The 18,674-nt window shown below is 40.1% G+C and overlaps 1 protein-coding gene and 1 non-coding gene across 4 annotated transcripts in view; one reads left to right on the top strand and one right to left on the bottom strand.

The window, feature by feature from the left end:
- Positions 1–18,674, bottom strand: part of RNF38 (ring finger protein 38) — a 123,935-nt gene that overhangs the window by 71,095 nt on the left and 34,166 nt on the right. For 2 of the 3 annotated variants that reach the window (XM_037144525.2, XM_037144526.2), the window contains exon 2: positions 83–153. The exons of the other annotated variant lie outside the window; for it this stretch is intronic. In XM_037144525.2, coding sequence (XP_037000420.2) covers positions 83–153 — 71 coding nt within the window. The remainder of the gene's footprint in view (positions 1–82; positions 154–18,674) is intronic. 3 annotated transcript variants of the gene reach the window in all.
- On the top strand, positions 15,801–16,010 carry LOC119048790 (small nucleolar RNA U3). The gene has a single exon (XR_008389967.1). It is a non-coding gene; the product is annotated as a small nucleolar RNA U3 (small nucleolar RNA).

Genomic DNA, 18,674 nt, shown 5'->3' with positions numbered 1-18,674 from the left:
CCACACTCTCCTGACCTAAGCAGCTCCAGCAATATAAGGGCAGCATGCATTTCACCATGATAAACATCAACACGGACCTCACCTTGTCACTGTCATCATGACAAATGTGGTCGTGATGGATGGACTGGCACTGAAAAGAAGCACCAACACTACCTACAAGAGAAAGGGAGGACAAGTTAAGATGCAATAATTCCTTACATTTAACTGCTTTCCCTATTTATTACAAGTGCTTTTAAATCCATTATCCCATCTAATCCTCAACAATACTAGGAAGTAGGCAGGAAAGATTATTCTCCTGCAGTTTAATCTAAAACATGACAAAACACAGGCTGGCTTGCACTAAGTGGCAGTCAGTGAAACAGCAAGTCCACAACTAGAACTCTGGTATTCGAACCCCTAATGTGCCACTTTCTACATTACTGAGTGGTTAGCTTCCAAAGTCAGTCCACTTAAATAAGCACAACAGCCCTCAATAAGGCAAATTTATTTTTAGGAAAAAAGTATACTCCTTTTCAGACTATACATACACTGAGGAAAAAACAATGACACTATAAATTCTCTTCATATAAATAACAATATGGAATCACATGATTATAGATTTTCATTACTTTAAAAGTATACATTTTTTATATACCCAACCATTTGTTAATTTGAGGAACTATCTCTAATAGTAATTATAATGGTGACATTTATAACCAGTAGGAAAACAAATGATTATTCAATAAATGATTAGAACTGATTAGTCATTTGAGAAAAGTTTTGATTCCTCACATCATACAGGAAAAAATGGTAACTCAAAGACCTACTGTTTTACTGGAAAATTACAGCTGCTGTCCTGTACCCTTCACCCTTCTGAATAAAGTGGTGCCAAGTGAAATCTTGGGTGCTTTTACCAGTCTGAAAACAGTTTTAAAAGAAAATGTAGGTTCTCAAAAATAAAATTAAAGTAAGAAAAACTTGAAAGAAGATATTAAAACAAGAAGCCATATGTGGAAGGTCAGCACGCATGGCTGTGGACCAAAACCTCTTCTTATTTGTGAGAATTTGACTTTAGGTTAATCCCTGTTAACCTGATTAAGACAGCATGCCACCTATGTTACTTGGCAGTATTGCTTATGATAGAAATTACCAAATTAGGAAATTGTATCTTTACTGGAAGGAAGTAGACACTATAGAAAACCATGTTTCTGAGCTTCTCTAAGTGTAGCGACATGTAATTAGGTATGTGCCTTGCAGAGAGAGAATCCTGAAAACTATGCCTATCCACCATCTGACATGGATATCATCTCTTTGAAACTGAGCTATTAGAAGAGTATTTCAGAAAGTATGAACTGCTCCACGGACTGTGGCAAGGATTCCCACCGTCTTCCTGACAAGTTTCTGTCCTATACCCTTCTGAATAAGGTGATGCCAAGTGAGACCTACGGTATTTTTCCACTCTGAATTTGTACATGTTTCGATGAACTTAAGGACATCCCATTAACACCCCTGTACACATTACATTGACAAATACCATATTTTGTAAAATTTATGATGCCATCAATTCAGATATCCAATTATTCCATATGTCACTGAGAAAAAAATGCTACCAACTAAACGTTGACACCTTTTTTCTTAATATTAAAAATTTCACTTATTGAAATTACTTTTTTAGAGTTGTTTAAAGGTTGATTTCTATCATGTATTACTCTTACACATTCATAAAAATAAAATGATAAAATAATTCAATTGGCAATAGCAGAGAAATGAGAACATTATTTTTTAAACTACAAAGAAGACTTCTGGCCAAGATGGAGGCATAAATGAAAACACTGTGCCTCCTTGCACAATTGAGTTTAAAGACAACAAAGTTAGTGACAGAAATGCAACCAAAACACAGAAAATTGAACTGTACGGAAGTCCGACAACAACAAACCATTCAGCCAGACCGGTAAAAGGGGCGGAGTCAGCGGCTGGTGGAGCTGTGTCCCGAAGGAAAAAGTGGCCAGACCAACCCAGGAACACCAGCAGCAGTTGGCAGATCCCAGGCGTGGGGTGGGAACGGGCAGACCAACTGAAGGCACAAGGCGGCTGGCTGACCGCGGTCACACATTTGTGTGCAGATAAACCAGGTAAAGGAGCTAGCAGCGAGACAGATCATGCAGGCTGGGGCCACAGTGACGGGAATTAAAGCCTAAAAGCACCAACTGAAGAAACTTTTGGGTCAAGGTGCTGGGAGAAGCTCCCAGGCTCACAGAGAGTTTGTTGGAGAGACCCACAGGGTCCTGGAGAGTACAAAGGCCCACACACCAGGGAGCCGGAACCAGGGGGGGCCGGTTTACTTGTGAGAAGCAGCAGAGGGGACCGAAATCCCAGAGACAGAGGAACAAACACCATTTCTCCCTCTCTGACCCCACCCCCACATACAGCATTACAACCCAGAGACTGGGTCTCCCAGCCCTGGTGAACACCTAAGACTCCGCCCCTCATACGTTACAGGCACAAACAGACCAAAACATTATGGCTCAAGAAGAACACCTCAAAGCCCTAGAGCCAACAGTTCTAAGCGACCAAGAGATAGCCAACCTATCAGATGCACAGTTCAAAACACTGGTGATCAGGATGCTCACAGAACTGGTTGATTTGAGTCACAAATTAGAAAAACATATGAAGGCTAAACTAATTGAAATGAAGGGAAATGCACAGGAAACCAATAGTGATGGAAAGGAAACTGGGACTCAAATCAAGGGAGTGGACCAGAAGGAAGGAAGAAACAACCAAACAGAAAAGAATGAAGAAACAAGAATTTTAAAAAAATGAGGAGAGGCTTAGGAACCTCCAGAACATCTTTAAACGCTCCAACATCCGAATTATAGGGGTACCAGAAGGGGAAGAGGGAGAGCAATAAGTGGAAAACTTATTTGAACAAATAATAAAGGAGAATGTCCCTAATCTGGCAAAGGAAATAGACTTCCAAGAAATCCAGGAAGCTCAGAGAGTCCCAAAGAAGTTCGACCCAAGAAGGAACACACCAAGGCAGATCATAATCACATTAGCCAAGATTCAAATGAAGGAGAGAATCCTAGAAGCAGCAAGAGATAAGGGGACAGTCACCTACAAAGGAATTCCCATCGGACTGTCAGTGGATTTCTCAAAAGAGACCTTGCAGGCAAGAAGGGGCTGGAAAGAGGTATTCCAAGTCATGAAATCCAAAGACCTACATCCAAGATTGCTCTATCCAGCAAAATTTTCATTTAGAATGGAAGGGCAGATAAAGTGCTTGTCAGATATGGAGAAGTTCAAGGAGTTCATCATCACCAAACCCTTTTTATATGAAATGTTAAAGGAACTTATCTAAGAAAAAGATAAAAATATGAACAGTGAAAGGACAGCAAACTCACAATTAAGAACCACACCTAAAACAAAAGCAAACTAAGAGGACAGTAGATCAAAAGTGGAGCCACAGAAATGGAGATCACACGGAGGGATAGCAACAGGGGAGTGGGAGGAGGAGAAGGGGAAGAAGGTACAGAGACTAAGTAGCAGAGACAGACGGTAGGTAGAAAATAGACAGGGGGAGGGCAAGAATAGTATGGGAAATATAGAATCTAAAGGACTTGTGACACATGGACATACTAAAGGGGAGGGATGGTAGGGGAGGGATAGCGGGGGAGGGAGTATGCAGGGTGGAGGGCAGTGAAGGGGGGGAAATGGGACAACTGTAATGGCATAATCATTAAAATATATCAAAAAAACTACAAAGGAAGCCCTGGCTGGTGTAGCTCAGTGGATTGAGCACGGGGCCTGCAAACCACAAGATCACGGTTCAATTCCCTATCAGGGCACATGCCTGGGTTGCAGGCCAGTTTCCAGCAGGGGGTGCACCAGAAGCAACCATACATTGATATTTCTCTCCATCTCTCCTTCCCTTCCCTTCCCTTCTAAAGATAAATAAATAAAAAATTTAAAAAAAAAAACAAACTACAAAGGAAAAGCTCCTTACTAGATAGGCTCACCGGTTCATTTCTTTAAATATACAGATACAATAATCCCAGTGACAAACTGTTCCTAACCTACTCAGTATAAGTTGCTATTTCCCAACTCACTTTACATGACACTGATTATAAAATACAAAAAGGACTAAAATAAGAAAAATTAATCTCACTCAAACACAGGAATAAAAATACTAAATAAAGCTGCAGCATAAAGTGTATATACAGCATAGTGACAACATACAATAATAAAGTGCTAACAATCTATTCATGTTTACCTGAGGTAAGTCTGATTCCTTAACCTACGTCAATAAAAGAAAATTTATCAACGAAGTACAATATTAGAGGAAGAAATTTTAAATAGTTTGATCACATCAAAAGATGCTGAAAAAACATGTTAACATTTATTATCAATTTCTATTTCTCAGAAATAACCTTACTAATAAGCTTAACAAGTTTTTGCCACTGGATAACAATTCTGGGAAGGATGAGGTAGAGGGGGTGGTGGTAGGGGTGTGGAGGAGGTACAAGTGCCAAAATGGTACAATTATAGATAAGAATAATAAAAACCAAAGAGTTCCCTTTGGTACTGGTATGAATTAATATCATTAAACATTGTGGATTGAGCACCAGTCCGAGAACCAAAGCATTGCTGGTTCGATTCCCAGTCAGGGTATATGTCTGGGTTGCAGGTCAGGTCCCCAGTAGGGGGCCACAAGAGAGGCAACCACACATTGATGTTGCTCTCCTCCTCCTCCCTCCCTTCCCCTGTGTATAAAAATAAAAAAATCTTTTTTAAAAAACTAAAAAAATTTTCCAAAAACATGATTTTGGAAAAATAATAAAGAATAATGTCCTCCAATATTACAATATCCTGGGACAGTAGAATGACAAATCGAATCACAGCGTAAGCTACTGTATCAAAAATATGGATTTCTTTCAAGGAGGCTTTAGTAAAAATTATACTTTCAGTCTATTAATACAGTATAACATAATACTACAGATATACTAGTGAAAAGAACCCAAAGAATTGATGATTATGTATATGCATTAGATACCTACAAAGAGGTACCAAAACATACATTATTTTATTCTTACACAAAACCCTTGTATTTAACCTATCATGTCATGTGTTTTTTTATTGGACACAGTTTAAGAAAGATGAAATTGTGATGGAAACAGTTCACATAATACTACTAAATAATGATTGTTGGGGAGAACATTACTTGGGACCATCACCAAAAACTTAAGACTCCACGAGAGCTGGAAAGATGAAGGTTAACAAATTATTTAGCAACTTAAAAACCTCTTCTGAAAGAGTATTAAAAATAAATGAAAAGATATCCACATACAAAAAAAATGAACCTAGACACTGACCTTATATCTTTCATAAGAATTAATTCAAAATAGATCATAGACCTAAATGTAAAACACAAAACTACACAACTTCTAGAAGTTGTGTTCACTTTGCCAGGTAACACAGAAAAATCTAAGTGATCTTGGGTTTGACAATGAGCTTGTTAATTTTTTTTGTTTGTTCTTTAGAGAGAGAGAGAGAGGAGAGGGTAGGAGAGAGAGAGGGCACATTGACTTGTTGTTCCACTTATTTTATGCATTCACCGGTTGCTTCTTGTATGTGCCCTGACCAGAGACTGAACCTGTAACCTTGATGTATTGGGATGATGCTCTAACTAACTGAACCACCCAGCCAGGGCCGACAATGAGTTTTTAGATGCAATACCAAAAGCTTGATCCATAAAAGAAAAAAGCTGGTAAGATAGACTTCATTAAAATTAAAAACATCTGCTCTGTGGAAGACACTCTTAAGAGAATGAAAAGACAAAGCCACAAATCAATCGGAAATATCTGCAAACTGTGTGTCTGAAAAAGGACTAGTATCTGAATGCATTCAAAGAACTCTTGAAGCCCAACAGAAGAAAACATACAACCCAATGTAAAAATGAGCAGGGTTTCTCCTTGACCTTTTGCCCTGAATATCATCAGAACTCACTCCTTTGTCATTAAGGAAAAAGGGCCTTTTGCAGAAGCATCCTACAAGTGAATGAATGCACACAAGCATCAGCCTCCCTCCCTAGTGGTCCCTGTCCCATAAGACAAAGGATGTAAACAGCTCAAATGGAACTTTTGAAGAAGGAAATACAGATTTTAAGACAGCTTTGGGTAAGCTAATCAAAGAATGAAGTACCCAGCAACAAAAGAAACCTTCTATAATAGAACAAATGGGCCAATTTTTGAAACTTGAAAGAAGAGGAGAGAACAGCCAAACATATTATATTAAGTGACAGTGTTTACAAGTGTTCAGATTTTTTCAAATACATTTTATAAAGTTACTATTCCTGCTGAAGAACCTAATTCTGCACTCTACTCAAAGCATAAAGTTCACGTCTGAATCCTCTCCCCATGACAAATGCTATCTGGTAAGCGCCTGGGAGGAGGGGGCAAAAGTGGCAGTACGCTTCCATGCAGACAAGGCTTGTTCTTCCATCTGGTGACCTATTCAATGGCCTGTTCACACCAGCATTACAGTTCTCACTCTATGTTCTTAACGTAGGACTCAAGACTTACATGGGAATAAAACTGTATCTTTTATTTTCATTAACTAGAAACTGAAATGTAAAAATTCTCTATTATGAATACAGCAACAAATCACATTAGTATTATATTATTTACACTTAACCACTACTATGAATTTACAGTATTAGGCCCCCTGCTACAACGTTTTACTTAATACATTAATAAAGATGCAAATATATTTTTATCATTCCAATATAACTGGTTTTCCTTTGTACTCTCATGTATTTTACTTTAAGCAATTAAAAATGTTCTGGAAAAGGGCCTATAAACTTTCATCTGAGTACCAAAGGAGTCCATGATACACACCAAAAATGGTTATAAACCCATTAGCAAGCAGAAGATGCTGGGACCAAGGGAACAAACTCCATCAGAAGCATTGTAAGGAAAAAGACAACGTCCCCAGAAGAGTGGGGAAAATGTGTGAAATTGAGGGAAGAGAAGTGAGGACCAAAGTCAGAATATAGAGCCCAAAGCTTAAAACTAAGGAACACAAAGAGGTCACACGTGAAAAAGAGCAACTGCCAAGAATATCAACCAGTGCTTTGTGTCCACAGGGGCAGAATAGTGATGTAAAGCAGAGACACTATTTGTCATGTACCCAGAGACAATCACACTGCGAAATCCCATAGTCGAAGTCAGTCCTGAGCCCTCATTTTCTTGATCTAGTGGCAGCATTTGACCCAGCTGACTCCACTCTTCTTGAAGCCCTTTTATCCCTGTGGCCTCAGGGAGATTTCCCACACCACTGACTGCAACTCCTCAGTCCCATTTACTGGATTCTCCTTACATCTTGGATTTCTAAAAGCTGTTATGTCCCAAGGATCAAGCCTCAGACTTTTTGTTTCTACCTATATTTACTCCTTTAGTGATCCCAACTAGTTCCATGGCTGATGACTGCAAAACACCTATCTCTAGGTCTGACTCCCCCACCTCCTACCCCCAAAGAAATCCGTATTCTATACACTGCTACCTGATCAGTAACACTTAGCAATCTAACCAGAATCCTAAATATAACATGTCCAGGATTGAGCTTTGATTTCCTTCAAACCTACCCCTCCTCCAGTTTCAGTAAACAGCAGAACTATTTACCAGCTCCTCTTCCCAAAACCCTTGGTATCATCCTCAACTCCTCTCCTTCACTTACATTCCCCATTTGATGAGTTAGCAAACCCTGTTAGCCTCACTTTCAAAATATTCCTGAAATATAATTACTTAGCATCACTGCAAAGCCTGGACTAATGCAACAGTTTCTTAACTGGTGTGCTTAGTTCCGCTCCTTCACTGTAAACTTTCCCTAGTTTCCCCACCCTCCGAGTCTATTCTCCATACTATAGCATGGATAACCCTTTTGAAGGTTCAGATGGATCATGTCACTCGTCCTCTGAAATCCTGGTTTCTCCTCTCGCTCAAAATAAGATCCAAAGTTCTTACACCTTGGTCTGTAAGGCCTCATGTGACCTGGCCATCTTAGACCTTTCTGATCATAATAACCCCTGACGCTTCTTTCCTAAAAGGAAACTAAAACACAGTAAACACACTCGGAGCAAATTATCATGCCAGTAAGTAGTAAATTTAAAACAATGCCAAACAATATTCCTTAACAGATCTTTGTATTGCAGGAATATGGCCTCTTAGTGCCAGATCCATCCAGAACTCACAATCTTCTCTGAATTTGGACATGCAACATAATTTTCCAAATGACATATTCTATCAGGGACAGATTGAATATAACTAAGACTTTTCTGTACATTGCTCTATAAAAAAAAGAAATTTGTATTGGGTTTGAGAAACATACACATACAACCTTCTTATATAAACATCAGCAGAAAAACATTGTTGAAACATATGCATAGTCCTTAACTCTGGGTACAAAAAAATGAGAAGCATGAAACCATGAAACTGAACTGCAGAGATGTGGGCAGAGTGTGCACATCTTTAAAGGTGGTGACTTGTCAAGCTGTCATAAAAACGTGGCATTTTGAGCACTGTCAGAAATATTCCTCAAGGTACACATCTGAGTCGGGGTTTATACTGTAATAATGTGTTAACCTAGAAATATGAAGTGGGTCCCTCTGAAGCATTTTCTAGACGTGATGGCCAACTGCCTGTCACCTCAGAAAAAAAGAATTGAGGGTTTCAGTGTGAAGGTTTTGGACTGTAAAACTGGACAATGAGGATAGCAACAGCACCAAACCCAAGTACTACATGGTCTCCAAGACCTACTCCACAAGACAGAAGGAGCAGCTCTCCCAATGATAAAAGTTTTACCAATTTAAGCATTAAAAGCAGCAACAATGACAACAAAGAATAATGCCTTGGCTGGTGTGGCTCAGCGGATTGAGGCTCAGCTTATGTACTAGAGGGCTGCTGGTTCAATTCCCAGTTGGGCGCATGCTTTGGTTGCGTGCCAGGTCACTGGTTGGGGGTGTGCGAGAGGCAACCAATGTTTCTCTCCCTCTCCCTCTCCCTCTCTCAAAAAAAAAATTAAAATAAATTTTAAAAGACTGTAGCAGCTACAGTGTAGCTCACCAAAACATCATCTCAATGAAAGTCTGACTCCCTCAGAGTCTCAAAAAGGGGTGGGGGACATAAAACCTCAACTGTCTCTTCCTGAGATATCTATTGAAACAGCTTCTTACTTCAAAAACTGGTAATTAAAACCAAAAAAATAAGCATTTATCCTAGTTTTAGAGTAATCAGATCTAGTTCTACTTAGTTCTTCATTACAAAAGAATACAAACTAATACATATAGAAGGATTTTCAAAATTAAGAAACATCATTTTGCAAAACCAATGAAACTGGTGATTCAGGCAAAAGTAATTAATGAGGTTAAAACTATTAGGTGAGTGGGGATATTGATTTGTAAATTGCCAAAGTAACACCATCCAGGTCACACAAGCTGCAAGGAGCACCTAACTACACAATGGAGATCAACTACCACCATCTTAATCCAATGGACAATCCCAGCACCACCGACAGTGGTCCAGACGTGATTTCTGATGGATAAATTATGAAATTCAGGCATAACCTCTGTTTGGCATTCAAGCAAAAAATACTTCACACTTGGATCCATCCCACTGTTGGATATGATTTCCAGTTTCCAGGAAGCATGGGAGAGAGATGAACAAATGGCATCACCAGGAACCAATCAACTCATTCAAAAGTAGTTCTGCAGAACTGGCTCAAATTTTCAATAAGTCAGTGTTATTATTATTTTAAACAAAAAAAGAAAAGCTAGGAACTGTGCTAAATTAAAAGAGATTTAAGAAAAATAATCATATACAATGTCTTAAATAACACTATTGGCCAATGTTACCCCAATAAATTTAAATAAATAAATAAATCAGATACAATGTACATAACGCATGGTATATTAGTTTAAATAAACCAGTTGAAACAAGATACTTGGGAGTGAATAGAAAAATATAAACATAGTAAAATTAAATGAGATGAAATTTACAAATGAAATGTTAAATTAAAAAAGCAGGTATCGCCCTGGCTGGTGCAGCTCAGTGGATTGAGAGTGGACTGCGAACCACAGGGTTGCCAGTTGGATTCCCAGTCAAGGGCACATGCCTGGGTTGAGGGCCAGTTCCCTGGTGGGGGGTTCATGGGAGGCAACCACACTTTCAGGTTTCTCTCCTTCTCTTTCTCCTTCCCTTCCTCTCTCTCTAAAAATAAATTTAAAAAATTTAAAAACCAGGAATCACCCTGGCTGGTGTGGCTCAGTGGATTGAGCACCAGCCTGTAGAGCAAGGGGATTGCTGGTTCGATTCCCAGGCACAGGCCTGGGTTGCAGGCCAGGTCCCCAATTAGGGGCGTGTGAGAGGCAACCACACATTGATGTTTCCTTCTCTTTCTCCCTTGTTTCCCTTCTATCTAAAAATAAATAAATAAAATCTTAAAAAGAAAAGCAGCTATAGAAGAAGAACATAAATAGCATGATTACATGGTGGTTAAAAAACACACGTGGCATTTTTCAATGGTGACAACCTCCCTAAAATAACACGCCTCTCCAGAAGAGGAGAAAAGGAAACAGAAGAAGCAGCACTTGGTGCAGAACCCCAATTCCCACCTCATGGATGTGAAGTGCCCAGGATGCTATAAAATCACTACCATCTTTAGCCATGCACAAACAGTAGTTTTGTATGTTGGCTGCTCCACTATTTTCTGTCAGCCTACAGGAGGAAAAGAAAGGCTTAACAGAATCAGTGTGAGTGGGGAACCATCCAGATAAACACATGTGTTTTGGATTAAAACACACACACACACACATACACACTAGATATACAGAGGAGACTTTCAAAAGAATATACACTAAGATATTAACAATTGTGCAATAATGACTGGTGATAGGAGGAATTTTTTTTTGAAGATTTTATTTATTTTTAGAGAGGGGTAGGGAGGGAGAAAGAGAGGGAGAGAAACGTCAAGGTGTAGTTGCCTCTTGCAAGCCCCCTACTGGGGACCTGGCCCTTAACCCAGGCATGCACCCCTAGACTGGGAACAGAATTGGGGACCCTTTGGTTCTCAGGCTAACACTCAATCCACTGAGCCATACCAGCCAGGGCTCAATCAATAATTCTGTAAAATACCAGAATGTAGTTATAATATATGTACAGAAGGTTTTTTTAAAGTGAAAAAACAAATGGTTTGTGAGGTTTGTGATGACCAAAAACAATCCGTTCCAGTACCCACCCCACCCCCCCCAGTCCCTGGTCTCCCTTCCCAGAGGCAAGTACCCTCATATCATCCAAGTACTCCCTCCAGTACTGACCTCAATTTTTCTAAGTCATATGCTTATATGACTATTTCTTGGTTATCAAATTTTGTGATTTATTGGATTTCTGCCATGTTACTTAATCAGAAGACTAAACTCTTCCATTCCTAATCCACTTCCCCTCTCATCTAGTCTTACAACATAACTGTTATTGATATATTTTGTGTTTGAATCAAAATGGTCGTTGAAATTTCAGAAAGTAAGATCTAAGAAGTTGTAGCAAAAGAAAAGCTCACAGCCAAGAACTAAATGTTTTGAATTTTAGTTTTAGAGGTGGAGGGGTAGTTAATAATGGAGATAAAGAAAGCGGAGGAGAGAAGTAGAAAATAAAGACCAAGTGATATGTCTGGGAGCTATAGGAAGAGAAGAAGGAAGTGACTGATTTGATCTATTTTTTTGAGTATTAGTAGTAAAAGGAATGGCTCCACTTTTCTTTATTTGAGTGGAAACATGAGAATCTCAGATAGGAAGGGCTAGGGTAGGTAATGCAATTTCCAGAGCATCTCCTTATTCTTTGTAGTGGGAAATAAAGAGAATGCAGAAATTGGGTGTCCAGACAAAATATGGCCATATGGAATGTCATCCATTCCATGGTCATAAAATAAGTAATGTGGACTTTTGGCCAAGATGGAGGCATAGGTAGACACACTATGCCTCCTCACACAACCAAAAGAAGGACAGCAACAATTTAAAAACAAAAACAAAAACAAAAAAAAACTGACAGAAAAATCAAACTATGTGAAAGTTCGACAACTGAGGAGTTAAAGACACATTTATCCAGACCAGTAGGAGGGGCGTAGTTGGGCAGCTGGGGCGGAGAGGGCTCACAGGAAAGCAGCGGCTGGTGGACTTGGCTGGTGGACCCGGCTGGTGGACCCAGCGAGGTGGCGGATTGTGGAGGGGTGTGGTGCACAAGGTGGGGCTGGCAAACCGGGCAGTCCCACATTCAAGTACAGATAAACCAGGTGAAACTGGGTAGCGGGACACACCGCACAATCCAGGGCCCCAGTGTGGGGAAATAAAGTCTCAAAACACTGATTGAAAACACCTGTGGGGGGCTGCGGTGCAGGGAGAGACTCCCAGCCTCACAGGAGAGTTCGTTGGAGAGACCCACAGGGTCCTAGAATGCACACAAGCCCACCCACACAGGAATGAGCACCAGAAGGGCCCAGTTTGCTTATGGGAAGTGGGGGAAGTGACTGAAATCCCCGAAGAGAGCAGAGCAAGCGCCACTGTTCCCTCTCTGACCCCACCCCCACATACAGTGTCACAACCTAGCAACTGGGCTGTCCTGCCCTGGTGAACACCTAAGGCTCTGCTGTCACTACATTAACAGGCACGTCAAGACAAAAAAAAAAAAAAAAAAAAAAAAAAAAGGCCCAAACTAAAGAACATCAAAGCTCCAGAAAAAATACAGTTAAGTGATGAAGAGATAGCCAACCTACCAGATGCACAGTTCAAAACACTGGTGATAAGGATGCTCACAGAATTGGTTGAATTTGGTCGCAAGTTAAACGAAAAAATGAAGGCTACACTAAGTGAAATAAAGGAAAATGTACAGGGAACCAATAGTGATGGGAAGGAAACTGGGACTCAAATCAATGGAGTGTACCAGAAGGAAGAAAGAAACATCCAATCAGAAAAGAATGAAGAAACAAGAATTCAAAAAAAAGAGGAGAGGCTTAGGAACCTCCAGGACATCTTTAAACGTTCCAACATCTGAATTATGGGGGTACCAGAAGGAGAAGAGGAAGAGCAACAAATGGAAAAGTTATTTGAACAAACAATTAAGGAGACCTTCCCCAATCTCGCAAAGGAAATAGACTTCCAAGAAGTCCAGGAAGCTCAGAGAGTCCTAAAGAAGTTGGATTCAAGTGTAACAGGGTGCAGCCAAGAGGGGGGCCCCAAAAAGGGATTTGGAATGGGGTTCAGAACTCAAGGTGTCCAGGAAATATTAGAAAAATATATAGGATGTCCTCACCCCTTCCCCCCACAGGTTTGAGTTGGGGGAAGGGACACATGGAGCAGGGCCATTGAGAGCTGTTTTGCATAGCAACAGCTTTGCAGCTAACCTCTGGCATGGTCATTTCACATATCTATAGCCTTTAACTGGTCGCACAGATACGTTAAATAGCTGTGGCCATGCTTTGAGCCAGGGGGATGGAAATGATTTCCACCCAAGACTTAACTGGGAGGAAACCCCCTGATTACAGCACCTGCATGAGAACTTGGAAATGACTGGCTCCACGCCACGGGGCCACACCTGCCCAGACTCACTATGGCAGTCCAATAAAGCCGGAAGGATATGCGAGTGCTGGCCAAGTGTAGCCGATTGTGGGACGAGTCAGAAATGGGGCTCCAGCAGAAGACTGGCATGGGGATTTAAACCCAGACTCGTCAGCCATGTGGAGAGAGAACCACACAGTTCTGGCCAGAGTGGAAACTCCCACATCCATGTGAGGGAGAATCACCATGCGGCTTTGGCAGGGAACCACCACTCGGCTTTGGCAGAGTGGTGACCCTCTTCCCCAAAGCTTTGGTGGGGAGAGAACCATATGCTTTTGGCTAGAGTGAAGACCCCATGGCTTTGAGGTGCTCCCTTTGGCCACGTGGCTTAAGAAGTAGGAGAGACTTTGCCTGGAAGAAAAGGGGTGCAAGGACTTTTGTTGGTGGGCCATGAGAAGGTGCAGCATACCTCTGGATTAACTGCAGATCCTGACACCGACACAGCTGATGGTGCTGAGAGCCTGAATCACGGACTGCAACTTTTCCTGAGATACAGTAGCCCAGATAAGGCCAGAGGGAGAAGGAAGGACGGTGTGTGTCTGTGGGTATCTTAAAAGACTTTAATATTTTAATGAAGACATTAGGTTGCTACTTCAAGCCTGTATAGCTTTAAATAAACATTTTCTTTCCTTTTCACAAATCTCTGGCATCGAGAGACATCTTTCCTATGGCGGCAAACAATGTGAACCTAGTGGGGGTACTTTTGGTAATAGTATATTGTGCCCACTTTGGACTTGTTCTATAACACAAGGAGGAACACAGCAAGGCACATCATAATTACCTTAGCCATGATTAAAGATAAGGAGAGCATCCTAAAAGTAGCAAGAGAAAAGGAGAGAGTTACCTACAAAGGAGTGCCCATCAGACTATCAGCTGATTTCTCAAAAGAGACCTTGCAGGCAAGAAGGAACTGGAAAGAAGTATTCCAACTCATGAAAGGCAAGGACCTACATTCAAGATGACTCTATCCAGCAAAGCTTTCATTTAGAAAGGAAGGGCAGATCAAGTGCTTCTCAGATAAGGTCAAGTTCAAGGAGTTCATCATCACCAAGCCCTTATTATATGAAATGTTAAAAGGACTTATCTAAGAAAAAGAAGATAAAAAACATGTACAGTAAAATGACAGCAAACTCACAATTATCAACAACCACACCTAAAACAAAAACAAAAGCAAACAACCAGAACAAGAACGGAACCACAGAAATGGAGTTCACATGGAAGGTTATGAACAGAGGAGTGAGAGGGGGAAGAGAGAAGAAAAAGGTACAGGAAATAAGTAGCATAGATGGTAGGCAGAAAATAGACAGGGGGAAGGTAAGAACAGTATGGGAAATGTAGAAGCTAAAGAACTTATATGTATGACATTTGGACATGAACTAAGGAGGGAAATGTGGGTGGGAGAGGGTGTGCAGGGTTGAAGGGAGTGAAGTGGGGAAAATGGGACAACTGTAATAGCATAATCCATAAAATACAGTTTAAAAAGGGGGAGAAAAAATGGGACAAGTGTAATAGTATAATCAATAAAATATACTTAAACGTTTTTTAAAAAGTAATCTAATTGGTGATTTCCAGGTGTTCTGCCCCTCAGCTTTAAAGTAATCCAAGGATTGACTTTATTTATTCATTACTTCCCATTTTATAAGGGATAAAGATGAAATCTGACAAATACTGTTTCAGCCATTCAATAGAAAATGTCAGGTATATACACATATGTTAAGCATGGGTAATAATCTAACTATTATTTATGATGACCAAACACAGTAACACAATACACTTAGTTTACACTTTAGTTCTCATAAATTAAAGTCTTTGGGCTAATGCACCTGAAATCTCTAATACGTTTCCTAAATGATAAATGAGAAATTAAATTACTGCTATAATTTCTAGTATAGATACAACATTGATATTAACATATAACTCCATTCAACAATATTAAGAGGCTTGATTAAGAAAAAAATCCTGCCCTGGCTGGTGTAGCTCAGTGGATTGAGTGCTGGCCTATGAACCAAGGATCATGGTTCGATTCCCAGTCAGAACACATACCTGGGTTGCAGGCCAGTTCCCGGCAGGGGATGCACCGGAGGCAACCATACATTGATATTTCTCTCTCTCTTCTTCCCTTCCCCTCTAAAGATAAATAAATAAAAATCTTTAAAAAAAGAAAAAAAATCCTCACATTTCCAGGGTCTAAAATTAATGAATCAAACAATCAATCAATCAATTAAAATGTACTAAAGATCAGTAACTTTTAAAGAACCCCTCTATCCTGAGTGTGAAGCTGGCTTTTGGTGTTGCTTTTGCGACTGCCAATAGCCACCGATGATGGTTCTTCTCTTCCTTTGGAAGAGTAAGAGGGAGAGAGCACAGTCTGAGTGGTAATAAATAAATAAATACATATACACATACATACATAATAAACCCCTAAAATAATAAAAACTCAATGAAAATAATAGACAAGAGTCTCAGAAAATATGAATGCCTTTTCAAAACATACAAATCGTAAGCTGTTCTACAAAGAAACATGCAAATGAATGTTCCACTGACATGCCTTTCTTCTGCATCAGTTTGGTAAAGATCAAAAAGTTTGATCACACACTGTGTTGGAAGAGGTATGAAAAAACAGGCATTCAAACACTGCTAATAGTAGATACGTAAACCAGCACATCAAAGAAGAGCAGCTGGGCAGCTATCTACTCCGATGAAAAAAAAGAGACAGCTTTTAAACCAGAAATTCCAATTCTGAGTTCACTTTGTAAGTATACTGGCACTCAGGCAAATTGATATATGTACAAATTATGTATCATATTTTATTATATCTCCCCCAAGACCAGAAAAAACTGGCTCCACAAGGCAGGAAAGCCCCTTGCTTTGTACGTTGTTATCCTAAGTGCAAAGAATAGTGCCTGGCATAAAGCAGGTGCTCAATAGTTGGTCAACAGAATGAGAAAAAGCTTAGTTTAAATGTCCATCAATAAGGGAACACTCTGCAACTGTAGGGGGAAAAAGGCAGTTCTTTGTGCACTGACCAAGAACGAGCTCCACTACGAATGTTCGGGGAAAATGCAACGGGCCTGGGGTCGTACACATGTGTAGAAATTGGTTACGCTGAGTGCCTCTAGGTTCAGGAAGAACCAGGAGGCTGGAGGACAGGTGTCCAAGAAAATCTTTTCACTGTACGCTTTTTTATGCTTTGAACTTTGAACATGTGAATGTTATTACCTATTCAAAAACATAAATTTTAGAAAGAGATGAGACCTATTGTAAATTACAGTGGTTGTAAAATGAGGCAGATTCTTAAATTCACTTGAAGTTATTTTATTTAGCAAGTTGAAAATGTGAGGCAAACACCAAAGTCATAATTCTTAAGTGATATATGACTTGCCCCTTAGAATTGCTTTCAAAACAAAGGTAAAGTGAGTGGAACAAAATTTCTCTAATAACTTATATTATTCTGTGAAGTCTATGCAGTTGCTACTTGGATAACAGACCATCATCTAGAGGGAGAAACTGAATTTGAAAAATGAACAATACTTGATACTCAGTTCTGGTTCTTAAATGTTTAACACAACTGTCGATGCCTTGAACTTATTGAGTGGAGTTTCTAGGCAGCAAATAGTATAATCTGGTTCTTTGCAATTCTGTGTTTTCTTACCTACCAGGGCTCATACATTTAATTTCCCAAAAACTATCACCTGTTTTAAAGTGGCAAAATAATTCATTTAAGTGTTAAGCTCCCAAAACAATGCTGTCAGCCCCTAATGCTAAGGACAGCCTCTGCGTGTATACTCATAAATGTGTACTAAAGTTTTACAGATGAGTCTTCCATTGAAATTAGGCTTTTATCACTCCAAAGCAGAAGCGGGGTGTTTTGTTTTCATGAGGGAGGTGACAAAAATGTAAAAAGTGGATAAAAAATATCAATAAAACATTGGCATCCTGGATGGTGTGACTCAGTGGATCCAGTGACAACCTGTGAACTGTAAGGTCCCCGGTTCAATTCCTGGTCAGGGCACGTGCCTGGGTTGCAAGCCAGGTCCACAGTTGGAGACAATGCAAGAGGTACCGATCGATATTTCTCTCACACATCAAGGTTTCTCTTCCTCCCCCTCTTCCCATCTTTCTAAAAATAAATTTAAAAAATTTAAACATAAAAAATAAAATTAAATATTGGGAACATGCATTATAAAGTACTTGGTGAAAACAAATGATCTTGATGGGTAAGCTGACATTAAACTGGTAATCCAAATAAAAAAGGGTCTCAACACAGATCTGAAAAAGCTAAACCACTCAGTTCCTTTCTGAAAGATGGCCGCCCATTATATTAAGATAGTAATGATAGACTTACATGGCAAGCATATTCTGTATTTCATGTTGGATTCATTTATGTCCATTTTTCCTTCCATTATGTGTGGAAAATATTCTAATTTACAATAGCAAGGACGAGTCACAATAAGATTAGCACTAAAAACAGAAACATAAGAGTAAATAATATAAAATAGATAATCATCTGTCTTTTAGCCTTGCCGTGGCAACCTGGGCCAGTAATCTTTGAAGACTGCTTCCTGACTTGCTAGTTCTGACAAAAAGCCATTTTCTATCAACAGAGAAGCAGAAGGTCAGGCCCTTCCTTTCCCCTCTTTCCTGGACCCAAGTAGATAAACACTTCAGAAGCAAAGAGGACAGGAGTGCCTACTTAACAAGGCCACTCAGGCCACAATGGCAGGAGGCCAGTCCTCTCTCTCTCCCAGTATTTCAGCCGAGCAGGTCAGGAATATGAGGCTTCATGGGCTAATCTTACTATAAATGATGCCATTCCTCACCCACCATCAGATGGAGTATGTATGATTTTTCTCCAACAAATCTTACAATTAAAATATTGCTCTGGCTGGTGTGGCTCACTGGATTGAGTGCTGGCCTGCGGACAAAAAGACTGCCAGTTTGATTCCCAGGCAGGGCACAGGCCTGGGTTGTAGGCCAGGTCCCCATTTGGGGGAGTGTGAGAGACAACCAATCAATGTATCTCTCACACATTGATGTTCCC

Source organism: Artibeus jamaicensis, unplaced genomic scaffold (assembly GCF_021234435.1).
Source record: "Artibeus jamaicensis isolate MK-2021 breed Jamaican fruit bat unplaced genomic scaffold, CSHL_Jam_final scaffold_1964, whole genome shotgun sequence".
Lineage (NCBI taxonomy): Eukaryota > Metazoa > Chordata > Mammalia > Chiroptera > Phyllostomidae > Artibeus > Artibeus jamaicensis.
The sequence above is the reverse complement of the archived record's forward strand: the minus strand, read 5'-3'. Positions and strand labels throughout refer to the sequence as shown.